Here is a 15,248-nt window from a genome sequence, read left to right on the forward strand (position 1 = left end):
TATTTTAAAACTTTCTTCATATATAAGGCGCACCGGATTATAAGGGACAACTTCAATGAATGGCCTATTTTAAAACTTTCTTCATATACAAGGCGCACCGGATTATAAGGCGCACTGTCGCCTTTTGAGGAAATTGAAGGTGTTTAGGCGCGCCTTATAGTGCAGAAAATAAGGTATATGAATTTGCTTTTAATTATTTTAATAGCTTTCACAATTTTTATTCTGCACAAATAAAATATACATCTTAGCTTTTAACTGTATTGTTTTACAGAATAATAGTACTTTATCTGCTACACAAAAAATTCAAAACTGCTCTTTTAGTGCTGCGTCTCTTTACTAAGCTTTACACATAAACAATCATTAGTTACTCACCGAATGTCATAACAATATGGTTTCTGTTTTTGCAATAACCAAACAAAACTCCATTTTACAATTAAAGAGATTGAAATAGCATCCTTTATTTTAAAATCGTTTCGAAATGTACAAAATGCAACCAGTTCAAAGTGAATTCAGCAGTCCTTCAGCTATTTCTCAGCTAGCTCAACGCACAGAAGTTCGCTAGCATTAGCATAAATTAGGCTCCAGAATTATGTCCCGTTTTCTACATAATACTCATCACAAACTGCATAATGTGACTCACTAGTTGACTCCCGATTCAATAACCTCTTCAACTCCTAAAGCTAATCAATATTTATGCATCAAAATACATTTTTACTGACCTGTTATACAGAAAAGATGAGACACACGTTGAGCTTCCGCATCTAACTGGAAGGTTTATTCTTCTTCTGTGTGCCCAACCTTCTCTATGCACCAATGCGACAGACGCCCCTAGAGGTTGTATGTGGAATTGCGCTGAATAGCTGAAATAACACTGAAGAACTTCTTACACTGAGAAACTAAAGATAAAAAAATAATGTTGGGGTGCCTGTTTTTATATTCAGTGTTTTCATTTACATATAGTTTGTTTTTCATGGGTCTACACATACAATTTAATTGCGAAAATAGCTAACTCTTTACAAGTTATTGTATTCATATATTTTAATGAAAAATTGAGTGGAAGGAAAAGTTGTGGTAGAAAAAAGTGCACAGAAAGCAGATAAAAACTCAACAAGGGGTTTTTTCAGCAAAGACAGATTCATAACGTCTGACCTTCAGCTGGACTTCAGGAACCAACACACACAGACGGATCCGGTAAACGACTACAGCTGATCTGTTCTTTGTTCTAAACTCCTCCTTAATCAGAGGTTGAGAGGAAAACAAATGGAGTACTAAGATGGTCCAAAATCCTGCTGAAAAGTGGATTTTGGAACGATTAGGAAAGATTTATTATCAGTTTGATAAACACCACTTGGGATTTCATCTGATACTAAAACTAGAAGACAGTTCAAGTCATAAAGTATAACTCCATTTATTGAGGTGATAAATGGAGTTAGATATATATAAGATATAAGATAAACCTTCAATATCTGCTTAGATAGTGACCCGGAGGTTAGCAGCTAATCACAGCAGATATTGAAGGTTTATCTTAAGATACAAGTTGTTCAGTAGCCTGATTTATCTGGACCTGAAACCTTTCAACTTTCTGTCTGAAAATAATAATAACAGCCGGGCGAGATTGTTTCAATGATTTTATTATATTTTTCAGAAGATCAGCCTGATATGTGCTGTCTACATTAGAAAGCTCTTATTGTTGTCGTCTCTGGTTCCAAACTTAGAAAGGTCAAACATCTTGGTTACTAATAAAAGTGTTTGTTTTTTTTAAATTAAGTTTAGCTGAAGTTGTTATACCTAGACTTCCTGAACAGAACCAGGCTGATGTCCTCCATGCTACGCTGCACTGAAGCAGTAATTCATGCAAAAGGAGCCCAGACCAAGTAAAGTGCAACATAGACAGGCACACATTTCTGTATTAAATATTCTTTAATGGTGTTATATAACATTCTAATCTTCTCATTGTTTTTATTTCATTTCATTTTGGAGTGGACGACCTAAAGGCTCTGCATGCATGTTCTTCCGTTTCGCCACATGGGGGCGCTGTTATCCTTCACATAATATAATCAGCACACGTCCATCCTTGATCAAACAGAAACACTGAAGAACAACCAGATTCCTGCAACATGTTTCAGACAGTTCCATGTTTCTAATGAGGCGCAGAGAGAAACTTTTACCAACTGAATTTAAAAACTAAACTAAACTCAGAGACCTAAGTGTCGTTTCTGTGGAGGACAGAAAATTACATCAGAATCATGTTTTAAAAGTGCTAAAGGCAAATGGGCTTTTATTTTAAACAGGAACAGCTGATGAGTGCACTATGGAGACATGATAATAATGACCATCAGGCAGTCATGATCATCACCAACGTAACGACGCAACAAACATGAAACCTCTCACTCTGTGTCCAGACTAAAACTGGCCTGTGTTTGTTTTTCTCCTGATTGCTGGTTTGGAAGCAGACTGATGAAGAAACATGAAGCCGGCCTGATCTACGCTGCAGGTATATGGACAGAGTTCAGGAGAAAACTGTAAGTAATCAACTTTGAGTTTTAAACCTGAAAAAAACCTGAACTTTTAATTTGTTCAAAATAGTATTTTATTTATTTTATTCAAGTTGTTGTGCAGAACTAATGTTTGATGAGTCTCCTCAGGACGGGTCGGATGTCGATCCTTTCACCCAGAATAGCAGCTCAGAAATGTTGGAAATGTTTCATTTCATGCAGACGTTCATTGCTCCAATTACAAAAATGTAATAACTGCTTTTGTGGAGGTCTGATGAATTCATAAAATTGAACTTGTGTAATTTAACTCAGAAACAAAGACATTATGGCACGAGATGCACAAAGTGATGGAACAGATACATGCTATAAAGTTTCCATTTTCCACAGGGTGATGGGTTTCTGTAGGAGTTCAGTCGAAATGCCCTTTGGATTAATGAGTCCTGGGAAAAGTTAGTTCTGGGAATTTTGATAGTTTGGCTCCAACATGGTTTTGGCATGTGGCCTCAAAATAATTTATCTCTGATAAATTTGGGCAAATTTATCAGACTGACCAGTCTGATCAGCAAGAGGTCAGTCTTTGCAGACCTCTGCAAAGACTGACCAGAGGACGTGACGGATGTGTGTTTTTCTCATTTTAAACACGTTGGACCTTATTAAGTACTTTAAAATATCATCACAAAGTGAATTGATTTGAGAAATTAGTTGTAAATTGGTGCTACACAAATAAACTGAATGGAATGAAGAGAAAGAAGCCAGAGGAAACAAATGCCTCTACACCTGCAGAAAGAGGGAAAATATCTGAATGCGTTTAGATGTGAAATAGTAACAAATCTTATCTTTATGTCACCAAACTAATGTATTAAAAAAAAAAATTAAGAAACAGATTTGTGAAATTAAAAGACCTGTGACAAAACTTTAATGTGTTTAAATATTAATGGTAAGTATGACACAGTGAACTCAGTAAATGTTTTATCAGTAAATATGTAAAAGTTTTCCAGCTGTTTGTTTCTCTTCCTCCTGTTTTCCACCAGAGTTTGGCGTTAAAACCTGCGGTCTGCCATGGAGAACCTGACTCTGGGGGCCAATGCTTCAGGATGCTTCCTGGTGGAAACGCCTCTCAGGAGGAAGCTCTTCCTCCTCTACTACCTGACCGTCATCATCATCTCCATCCCTGCGAACACCTTCTCCCTGTACGTGTCGTGTCAGCACATCAGGCAGAAAAACGACCTTGGCGTTTACCTCTTCCATCTGGCCTTGAGTGACCTGACCTTCACCTTAGGCCTCTCCCTGTGGATGGACTTCCTGTGGAGAGGCGTCTGGACCCACGGAGGCTACGTCTGTTTGGCCTCCATCTACTCGCTCTACACCAACTTCTACACCAGTGAGGCTTTTCTCTGCTGCATCGCAGTGAACCGCTACCTGGCGGTGGTTCACCCGCTCAGGTACGCCTGGACGAGGAAGGTCAGCACCGCCGCCATGATCTCCGTCACCATTTGGGTGTTGGTGATGGGCTTCAATGTGTGCACCATAACCTGGGAGGACTCCTACTATGAAAACAACATGTTTTCTTTGTGCTACGACATCTTCCTCCCACTGTCGCAGACCATGGCTAATGCTAGCATCGCTCGCTTCTTCCTGGGCTTCGTGGTTCCGGTTCTCATCGTCTTTTTCTCCACCCGGAGCACATGCCTGGCAGTGAAAGCAAACAGAGCCACGATGGACGAGGAACGGCTGCGGATCTCAAAGCTGCTGACGGTGGTTCTTCTCTGCCTGTTGGTCTGCTTCGGACCGATCCATGTCTCTTTCATGGTCCGCATGCTGTTGGATGGCTGCCAGAGTTTTAAATGGTTCCTCATTATTTACAAGGTTAGCACTGCTATATCCACCATGAACTGCCTGGCAGACCCGCTGCTCTACTGCTTCATCACCAGAACAGGGCAGAAAAAGGTCCAACAGGTTCTGCGTTTCTTCTTGAGGAAGAAGAAAAGAACAGAAGGGATAAACTGTATAAGTTAAAGAGGATAAAGATGACTTACTTTAATGTCCTTTAAAAAGTTTGTTTATAAGTTTCTTTAAAAAAACAAAAACATCAGTTCTTATATATGTTCTATATCTGCATTTCACAGAACACAGAAATAAAACTGCATCATTTTCAATAAAAAAAGAAAAATTGTGACGTTCTAAACCTTTTAACCATTGATGTGATGTGTACATATCTTTTGACCGCTGTTTGAAAAGGAGCATATAGCTCAACCACTTAAGATGATATGTACCTTTTTCTTTTACTAATTTAATTAATTGATGTTTAAATACGGATGGATGGATGGATGGATGGATGGATGGATGGATGGATGGATGGATGGATGGATGCTGTAACTAAGTCCCTGTTTGCAATAACCCAGATATTTTGGAAAAAGTAAATTTTCTTCTGTTTCCACTCAACGTGTGTTTTATAGATGCATTCTCACATAAATCCCATCCTGACGTTCTGGTTTGTCTTTTATCTTGACTTTGCTGAGACTTCCTGTGATTCTGTTTCCTCAGTTTTTGTCCTTGACTCTTTTTTATCTCCAGTTTTCTATATTTACAGAACGGATAACGTGATGCAGTTACTGCTCTTTAACAACAGGACCAGTTAATAAGCAACAGACCTGTAGACTCACCATCCTGTCATTGTTACCACGATACGACCTGTTTGTAAGAAATCAGTGGCTGCAGGTCTGAACGTCTGCTTCCTGATGTGAAGCAGACTGCCACAGCTCAGTGTTGCTTTAGGTCACTAGATATATTAAGATTTTAATGTTTTATAGTTGCTGGGAGTCTTTTCAGTTGTTAAAACATGATTCCATATCAAATATTAGCACCATAATTATAAGCCAGATATGACACAGACAGCTGAGAAGTGAATAAATATCCTGAAAACTCCCCAGTCGGGTGTTTTTGTGATCCCTCCTTCATTTTTACTTTACATTTTGATTTCTTGGTTTGATTGTTTAATTAAAATCAGTTTGCAGGATGAATTTTATCATCAGAACATCTGTTCTGATTCTGCTAACAGCTGCATACAGATATCAGAAACCTTTGGTTTTCCACCTGCTCAGCAGCTGATTTTAACTAATCACCTTTTGTTGTGTTTTCATAACAGATGCTTTATTTTCAGCCCAATATCTGTTTAACTGCATTAACACATGACAAATGCATATTTTACTACATATTTTACTATGCATATATACTTGCAAATTTGATTGATATGCATTTATTAGAGTTTTCAGTTTCTTCACATTTCTGAATGTTTTAAGCAAAAATAGAGACTTTGAGTTTCAACCCTTAAAAGGGAAAACGTCACATTTTAAAAATATCAATATTATTCATGGCTGTGCTTTCACTCTGTGGTTGTGAAATGTTCGCAACATACCTATGGATGTATGTTGCTCTCTAGTGGACATTGTAGGAAATGCAGTCACATTTCTTTGCTGTTTAACTTCATACTTTTCTGTGACGTCACTCAGAATAAAAACATTTGTTCACTGAATGAAAATAATCTAAAGCCATTTATATCATTAATGATGATAATCAAGATTCTAGCTGTGGTTTATAAAGTCTTTCTAAACATACAGACAAATTCAACAAACTAGAATATTATCGAAAATTATTTCAAGAACTTTATCACTCGTTGCATAAAAATATTAAGATAAATTACACTGTGACTAATATTTGCAAGCCTCTGTTTCTGTTACTTATGATGATTTTTCACTTACATGAAATGAAAACATGACATTTAAAATTAGAATATTACAATAAACCAGTTTGATGTAATATTGTTAAGCTGCTACCCGACCCCGGATAAGTGGAAGAAAATGGATGGATGGACATCAAACCAATAAAAATTAATTGCTGTTTAAAATAATCATGGTAAGTGGTGTTTGTTTTTGATAATATCACTTATATTCAGTATGTTCAGCAGTGTTTCCTCTCTAATCTCATCACTGTGTTCTTCATCCTTTGATTCTGCAGATGAAAAATCTTCAGAAATAAACATGAATCCTTAAAGACTTGTTAATGTGAGAGTTCAGCTGAAGATAAAGTTCAGCAATATCAGTTTGAGAGTACTGACGGTGCAGAGCTGAAGAGTTTTAGTTTAAACTTCTGCAGATGATGACTTGCAGGATTGTTGTTGAAGCTGTTTCCATGGCAACACAAGCCGACTGCGTCGTCTTCAGTGTGAAACTTTGTTCCTCTGAAACATAAAATCCTTCAGCTAACCTCAACAAGCTGCAGCTCCTTCCAGGTGTTCACTCCGCCTCACATTTATCGCATTACAAATACAAACAATAATATGTTTTATGTTACATGTCGCACAAAGCAGAATGTAGTTTGTGAAGTGTAAAGAAAATGAGATGATTTTCAAACAAATACTAAAATAAAGAACAGAGAGGTGTGATGTGTTTGTAAGACTAGCAGGTCTGTTGATGTCCTGGATTTTTGTCTGATTTTATGAACAAATAAAACAGAATTCAGGAAAAGTGTTATGGATTATGGACGTCCACATGTCTGGTTCATCCTTGAAAACAGCTTCCAGATCCACATTTATCCGTTCAAACAATAAGTTCGGACAGCGAGTGGATGTTCAGAGACGGACGGAAATGTCTGAATCAACCCGGAATAAAACCTGTGAAGGATCTTCATTCGTTATCCACAGTGAGACGTTTCCTGGACCAACAGCAGCCGGAAAGCCGCTCAGAAACCAAGAAGCCATTACTTCACAAACAGCACAAAAACCACGCTACAAAAATCATTCCTGTGGTCTGATGAAACTATTGTTTGGTAAACTGACCAGACCAGAACAGCTGAGTTCTGTCATCAGCAGTCGGTCATGCCGCTCTGCAGAGTCCAGCTAACGAATCATCAGTTGGATTCAGGACAGCAGCTCTCCAGGAACGCCGCTGGGTTCATTTGTCTCTGATTTACCTGAGAGTCTCTGTGTGACAGACTGGCCACCTGTCCAGGACGACCTCTGCCACTCAGCCGGTGACCCCTGAGAGGGGCTCCAGAAATCTGCTGTTAGCACATTTAACTGGGTCTAAAAAAAAGACTAAAACCAGCAGAGTAAAGAGAGAATTAACACAAGAAGGCAGCTTCTGCTGTTCCTCACTCGTTTATTCTCCAAGCAGCCAGAACCAGAAGATGTTGTGAGGAACTGAAGAAGTGTGACGGCGCTAAGAGCGACAGGAAGAGGAAAAGTTGGAGGAAGTGCCAGACTGTGGCCCCGAGCGGCGCAGCGGGTTTGACATGAAACGTACCGAAACAGAGACGAAAAATCCGCCTGGCAGCTTCGACATCTGAGACTCTGAAACGAAGTGAGGTGTAAAGTGAAGTCATCAGAACCGAACCGAACCGGAGATCCTGAAGAACAGCACGTTCCAGGAAGGTTTCATCAGAGCAGGAGCAGTTAGCTTTATTCCACCTTAGCAAATGTGCTAAAACAGTTGAATCTGACTGAAACCATTCTGCAATAAAATATTTAGATTTATTACCAGCTTCAGAGGAGTCAGAATCTCTGTTGCTCTTTTCTTCTTCACACTTTGCGTCTCTANTGTCTGGTTTCAAACCAGAGACCTTTTGCATGTAAAGCAAACGTGATAACCACTACACTACAGGAACTGAACTTCTCTGCTTTGTTTCAGTTTGAGGTTCCAAAGTTGATGATGTGAGATGCAACGCATGAAAATTTCAACTGAGGTTTGCACTCAGATGCCTGGATTCAGAAAACGGAGCATGACACCACAGAGCCCTTGTTGACCTTTAGTAAACACCTGTGATGTATAGAACATGCAAAATCTGGTTTTGAACCAGAGACCTTTCGCATGTAAAGCAAACATGATAACCACTACGCTACAGGAACTCACGCCGTTTGCAGTGTTCCTGGTAGATGATCCACATTTTGTTAGTGACTAATTTCAATGGGCATGGAACAATGTCAAATACTTAAACCACAGATCCTCTCAGAGAGCACAGTAACTTGGTGAACAAACTGTCAAACTTATACTTGTGCCTAATTTCACATTACAGTCCATGAACTAAGCCTGGGATCAAAAAATGTATTAAAGATGTCATTAGCAGAGACAAATGGTTCTGCAGAGACTTGGCTAAATGGCTATAAAATAAAATTAATACTTACAAATAAAAGATGGTTCAAAAATAAAATTAACATTAAAATAAAAAAATATCTCTGAAATACACTCAACACTTGAAAATTAAAAATGGTTCAAAAATAATATCAACACTTCAAAATACAAAATCTCTGGAAAATAAAATATTATGTATGTTGTTTTGAAAAACATTAGAATATAAGCATTTTATCAAATCTTTATTGTGGTAAGATCATGTAAGTTCTTCTTAAATCCATGGAAACTCAACAGTTTGTAAGGTAGGTGAGTTAGCTCAGCAGGTTAGCGCACCGTGCTGGTAATGCTGAGGTCATCGGTTCAAACCCAGTATGGGGCAATTCATGTGTAAGGACTTTCAGACAATCAACACTTCAAAATAAATAAGGTTTCAAAAATAAAATCAACACAGTCTTACTTGTAAATTGATTTTTCTTTTCTTGGCCGTTTTGATGTTAGCTTGTCGATGTCTCAGTTTTATTCGCTGGGAAAATCAATAAGCAGCTTGAGGTGACTCTGCTGCTCTCTAGTGGCAAGAAGCCGTGATGTTGGCTGGTAACAATCGGAATGCATTATTGGAGATGTAGTTTGTAGTCAATTCATGCTCAAAACCTATTTTAAATCAATCATGGGCCTATAAAATGCTGGGGGGCCAAATGTGGCCCTCAGGCCTTGAGTTTGACACATGTGGTGTAAAGAAAATGAGATGATTTTCAAACAAATGCTAAAATAAAGAACAGAGAGGTGTGATGTGTTTGTAAGACTAGCAGGTCTGTTGATGTCATGGATTTTTGTCTGATTTTATGAACAAATAAAACAGAATTCAGGAAAAGTGTTATGGATTATGGACGTCCACATGTCTGGTTCATCCTTGAAAACAGCTTCCAGATCCACATTTATCCGTTCAAACAATAAGTTCGGACAGCGAGTGGAAGTCCAGAAATGGACGGAAATGTCTGAATCAACCCGGAATAAAACCTGTGAAGGATTTTCATTCGTTATCCACAGTGAGACGTTTCCTGGACCAACAGCAGCCGGAAAGCCGCTCAGAAACCAAGAAGCCATTACTTCACAAACAGCACAAAAACCACGTTACAAAAATCATTCCTGTGGTCTGATGAAACTATTGTTTGGTAAACTGACCAGACCAGAACAGCTGAGTTCTGTCATCAGCAGTCGGTCATGCCGCTCTGCAGAGTCCAGCTAACGAATCATCAGTTGGATTCAGGACAGCAGCTCTCCAGGAACGCCGCTGGGTTCATTTGTCTCTGATTTACCTGAGAGTCTCTGTGTGACAGACTGGCCACCTGTCCAGGACGACCTCTGCCACTCAGCCGGTGACCCCTGAGAGGGGCTCCAGAAATCTGCTGTTAGCACATTTAACTGGGTCTAAAAAAAGACTAAAACCAGCAGAGTAAAGAGAGAATTAACACAAGAAGGCAGCGTCTGCTGTTCCTCACTCGTTTATTCTCCAAGCAGCCAGAACCAGAAGATGTTGTGAGGAACTGAAGAAGTGTGACGGCGCTAAGAGCGACAGGAAGAGGAAAAGTTGGAGGAAGTGCCAGACTGTGGCCCCGAGCGGCGCAGCGGGTTTGACATGAAACGTACCGAAACAGAGACGAAAAATCCGCCTGGCAGCTTCGACATCTGAGACTCTGAAACGAAGTGAGGTGTAAAGTGAAGTCATCAGAACCGAACCGAACCGGAGATCCTGAAGAACAGCACGTTCCAGGAAGGTTTCATCAGAGCAGGAGCAGTTAGCTTTATTCCACCTTAGCAAATGTGCTAAAACAGTTGAATCTGACTGAAACCATTCTGCAATAAAATATTTAGATTTATTACCAGCTTCAGAGGAGTCAGAATCTCTGTTGCTCTTTTCTTCTTCACACTTTGCGTCTCTAGGTGGATTTTTTTATGGCTCAGTCAGACTGAAACATCTGCAGGATTGGAAAGATACCAGAAGTGTTGAGACGGACTGGATGGAAATACAGTAACAAGTAAAGAAACATTTTTCAGGACAGAAGCCGTTTCCATTCAACTGTCAGCAAAATCTGAGATAGTTTTAAAATAAAAAACAAACAAACAAACAAACAAACAAAAAACAAACATCAATTATGTAATATTCTGTCACACAACTCAGCTGGTTTTTACCAGATTCCTGTACATTTTATACATAAATACACACAAGGCTCCCTCTGTCTGACATGAAGTTAGGCTGAGGTTTCATGTTTGTTTTTCTGAGTTTTGTTTTGTAGAATTAACCTTTAACTGTTTGGCTTTGGTTAATCATTTAGTTCCTGTGTGTGTTTGTGTTTATTTAGGTTTTCCTGAGTGGAGCAGCCATCATGATGCTGCCACCACCATGCTTTACTGTGCAGGTTTAGTTTTTCACATATTTTACCCAGAGGTTCAGTTCTGATCTCATCAGATCTCTCATTGCTGAGCTGGTAAACGTTTCTAGAGTTATTGTTCCTACTATTTTTATCTTGCATACGAAAAATCAGAAAGTGTGTGGGAAGTTCTAAGTTACAATCTTTGTTGACAGCTGGGTTTAAATTCGCTTCATGCTCCTCAACCTTCCTTTGATTGCTCTGGCTAATGTTAGGATGTGAGCCCACGCATGCTGTCAGCGTCTCCGGATGAAGCCTTTATTTACACACGCGCACACACACTCCTCACTGATGAATTGCACCATTAGAGGACGCCTCAACAGTCTCTGTGCCGGAAGGAAAAGTAAAGTCGCCACTTCTAGACGCTGACACAAATCAGGAAGCTCGGTTCCTAAAAAAGGACAACAGGTCGACATCTAGAATCACATTTCAGATGAAGGCTGAATGGAGAAATACGTCAAATCAATAAATATTTCCTAACAGTTTGTTTCTTCTCATTCTGTTGGTTTGTCTGCTTTTATTTACACTTTAAATGTTCAGGATGAGATCAGACTCCACATTATGGACTCTGGTGGTAAATACACGTTTACTGCCGTACTGTCACTTTAAAAAGAAGCAATAAGTACTTCTTATCACCACTTCCATCGTTATCACAACAAAATATCATGATAATCTTTAAGTCCTTCCTGCACAGATGGCATCGTGACACCATGCTGAGTTGAGGTTCTGAGAATGACCCGTTCCTTCATCAACCACCTGCATGTCCAGCTGCTGAGCAGGAAGATTTAATTTTATAATTATATCTTCAGAATACAGCTTGATTCCAGTGGTTAGTAAGTTAAGCTGAGTGAAGGTTGGGTGGTTTCTGCTGCAGATCAGGTCGTTGCTCCTCCTGACAGAAGATGCTCTCCTTGCTGTTCAGGCAGAGTTACGCAACACTGCAGCACACCGAAGATTTATTTAAATATTTCTCAGGCACCAAAAACCATTCATTGTGTTTAGGAAATGTCAATTCTTATGGCTACGCGTGCTTCTCCTTTTGCCACTTTATTGCTGCTGAGTCTCTGTTTGGATTGATTTTCTTTAACGAATCGCCTGCCAGCTTCCTTCCCTGTAAATAACTCTGACTGTCCACCACAACAATGTTCAGTCAATGATGCGTCCAGAGGAAAAGTATTTAAAGAGCAGCAATAGAACCGGACCAGATGCAGTGGAGGAGTGGGAGCCGCAGTGGGACGGGGGCAGAGGTCACGTTCACCTTGAGGTAAAGCTCTGCAGACTCCCCCCGCCCCTCACACACACACACAATCTTATTATTAATGTCTCCACCTTTCTGCCCTGCCTGGCTGCCTAATTGCCTGATGACAGAACCGGGCCGGACACGTGGTTCGGTCCGGTTCTGTCTGTGGCTCAGAGGGAGGGAGATGAGCGCACGCAAGGACCCGGAGCTGCAGCACGCCGCAGGTCACTTATACAGTCAGACACTCATTTAATTACCTGAAGCTCCAAACACACCAGAGGAGAAATCTGCTGCAGGAAGGAGAGACGGAACAGAAACGGGATGCTGTTCAAGCTTCAGGTTAAATTAAATATGTTTTTTGTGCCATTTGTTTAACAAATAAGTCCCAACTGATACAATTTAAATTAAAAACTAGTCTTTGGATTCTAGATTAAGAATAGCAGAAAACCTACAACAAGTTTTTCATTTTATTTATAAGTTTTATTGTAAAAGAACAAATGTAACTACTTCCTGTTTGGTAGTTTTGGTACTTTGATACCAGGACTTTCTTGGTCAGTATGAACAAAACGGAAAACAAAACTATGAAGTCAAACTCAAAACACAGAACTGGATGGAGGTTTTCTCCACAAAACTGGTTCAAATTTACACAGAGAGGAGATGGAGTTCTGGATTTACCATCTGGATGGAGGTTTTCAGCTTTTGGAGAATCTCAACCAGAGGCAGAATATGAAAAGAAATCCAGAAAATATATCATTTTAAAATGATTAATTTACATTTTACTGCATAAAATAAGCAAGGAGATAGAAATCAGCTAGATACATTTACTATTACCATGTTTATTATTATTAAATATATATGAAAATCAAAACTAAACTTCAAATCTAAGTTTAGTTAAAGTTTATTTCTATTTCTATAAAGTGTTTAAAATATAAAGAAATCTCCCAGTTTATACTCACCACACATTTTAATGATGTGATCTATAAATGTCTGCATTCATCAGATTAATGTTTTTACTTTTAACACGTTAATACAATCTGTTGCGGGCTCAGTGTTTGAAGACTTTAATAAGTGATCAAATGTCAAAGCCAGAAGACAAAAATAATGCTGATGATGTCAATAAGAAGCTCAGGCTGCAGACGTCGGTGGAGGTCATCCCATGGCCTCTGTAGTTTTGGTTTCACTCTCAGCCAATCAGGGCGCTGCAGCTGAAGGCCAATCAGGACTCAAATATCGAACAAGAGTCACCGAGCAGGAGCCACAAACCACACGTCCCACTTCAGGGAACATCTGTCCGCCACAGTTTGTTTCTGTTTCACCCTAAAGGGCAGCGAGTCTGAAGGGCGGAGGAGAAACTTCTGACACGCACTGAGGCCACGTTTCTCCATTTTAAATCAGTCCTTCTGTTAGTTCGGGTTAATAAAGCAATGTAGCTTTCTAGGAAAGTGGAATATTGCATCAAACCATTAAAGTATGTAACTTACAAAAACATGTTTTTCCAATAATTGCCAAAACTTTGACAGTTTGTTATGAGACAGATAATCTGTGAAAAGATTGATCTCCTCCACCTCCACCCAACCCCAATCAAAAACAACCAATCAGAGCCAGGAGGCGGGTCTTAGTGCTGTCAGTCATGCTCGTGCACTCACTGCAAAAGGTGGAGAAACAGCTAAACATTACAGGAAAACTATTTATCTGCTGTTGTCAGTGGCCATGCTAACTGGTCTTAGCATTTATGGCAGCTCTGCTGTGGTTAACCATCTGTAAGCAGAGAGCAGAGGGCGAGGGTGAGCAGCGCCTTCATGAGCCTGACTGGTAGCGCTAAGACCCTCCTCCTGGAACTGATTGGTTGTTTCTGACTGAGTGGCATATTTCTGTGGTTGGTACTGGGAGCACTGGGAGAAGGCACAGGAGCTGGACCTTTTCACAGATTATCTGTCTCATATAATAACAGAATGACATGGCGACAGTTTAATGTGTTATGTTTTGGGTTTTCACTGACTGTAAACCAGAATCATCAAAATGAAACAAACTTAAAATGCATCGTTTGGTCTGGATGCAGGAAGACATGAGCTGCAAACAGCAGAACATTTTCTGCTGTAAGGAGGTAAAACCTTTTTGGCCTGAAAAAGCTGCTCATATCATTAGGCTGGTTTCCATGGCATCAGTCTCTTACCTTAAACGTTCTACCTGTGGCAGTCAAACATGCTGCTGAATAATACTCAGTGGGAAGCAGAAAGGACAAACGAGACATTCTGCATATTTCTTCACCGTGTTTGGTCCAGTTGGGGTTCTGGTCTCGCGTTCCGACCCACACAGCTCACACCCTGTCTGGACTCTCAGCTTCCTGTCACACTTCCAACGTCTCCAGCAGAGCCGCCATGTCCAACAATAACACATGAGGACGCAATGAGCCTACCTGTCCCACCCGCCTGTCTCCAGCTGGACGGACAGAGCTGTGATGAGGCTGCAGGTCCAGACGGGTCGGTCCAGGGGTCCGGCCACCCTGCAGGGTCCAGCTCTGGGTTTACAAAGAGTTCAACAGTTTGAAGTTTTTAAAACCATCCAAAAACAATAAAACACAGGATACAACCAGCAACACGTCATGACAGCTGAAGTTCTAATGTCCACCGATTTATCACATCCTGACCCAAACCAAGCTTAACTGAATCAGAACATTTCTCCTGATTTTGATTTATTACCTTTGAGGACACGATGCTGACATCCTGCCCACTCAGGTGATGTGATGAAGGTAATCTGTGCTGTTTGCTTTGACTATTAGGAGTTCTAATGTTAAGTAGAAAATAATCATGATGAGTTATTTTAAATAAACGCGTGCAACTCAAATGTGTTTAAGTTCTTAGAGAAGCATTATCTCCATCCACCCAAACACTTTGGCTGCATCATTCAAACCCGCCCAGTTCAGTTCGCTTGAGTCCAGTCTGTTTGAGCAGGAAGTCCA

General features: G+C 40.0%; 1 protein-coding gene across 1 annotated transcript; it reads left to right on the forward strand.

Moving 5' to 3' along the window:
* The first annotated feature begins 3,499 nt into the window (after positions 1–3,499).
* Positions 3,500–5,387, forward strand: gpr65 (G protein-coupled receptor 65). Its single transcript, XM_007578926.2, has one exon. It carries the CDS (start codon positions 3,555–3,557, stop codon positions 4,509–4,511), a length of 957 nt encoding a protein of 318 aa, XP_007578988.1. The 5' UTR covers positions 3,500–3,554; the 3' UTR covers positions 4,512–5,387.
* Positions 5,388–15,248: the final 9,861 nt, after the last annotated feature.

This window comes from Poecilia formosa, unplaced genomic scaffold, assembly GCF_000485575.1.
Source record: "Poecilia formosa unplaced genomic scaffold, Poecilia_formosa-5.1.2 Scaffold498, whole genome shotgun sequence".
In the NCBI taxonomy this organism is placed as follows: Eukaryota; Metazoa; Chordata; class Actinopteri; order Cyprinodontiformes; family Poeciliidae; genus Poecilia; species Poecilia formosa.

Bases quoted from the DNA above. Each gene is read 5' to 3' on its own strand.
- gpr65 (XM_007578926.2), top strand. From the start codon at position 3,555: ATGGAGAACCTGACTCTGGGGGCCAATGCTTCAGGATGCTTCCTGGTG.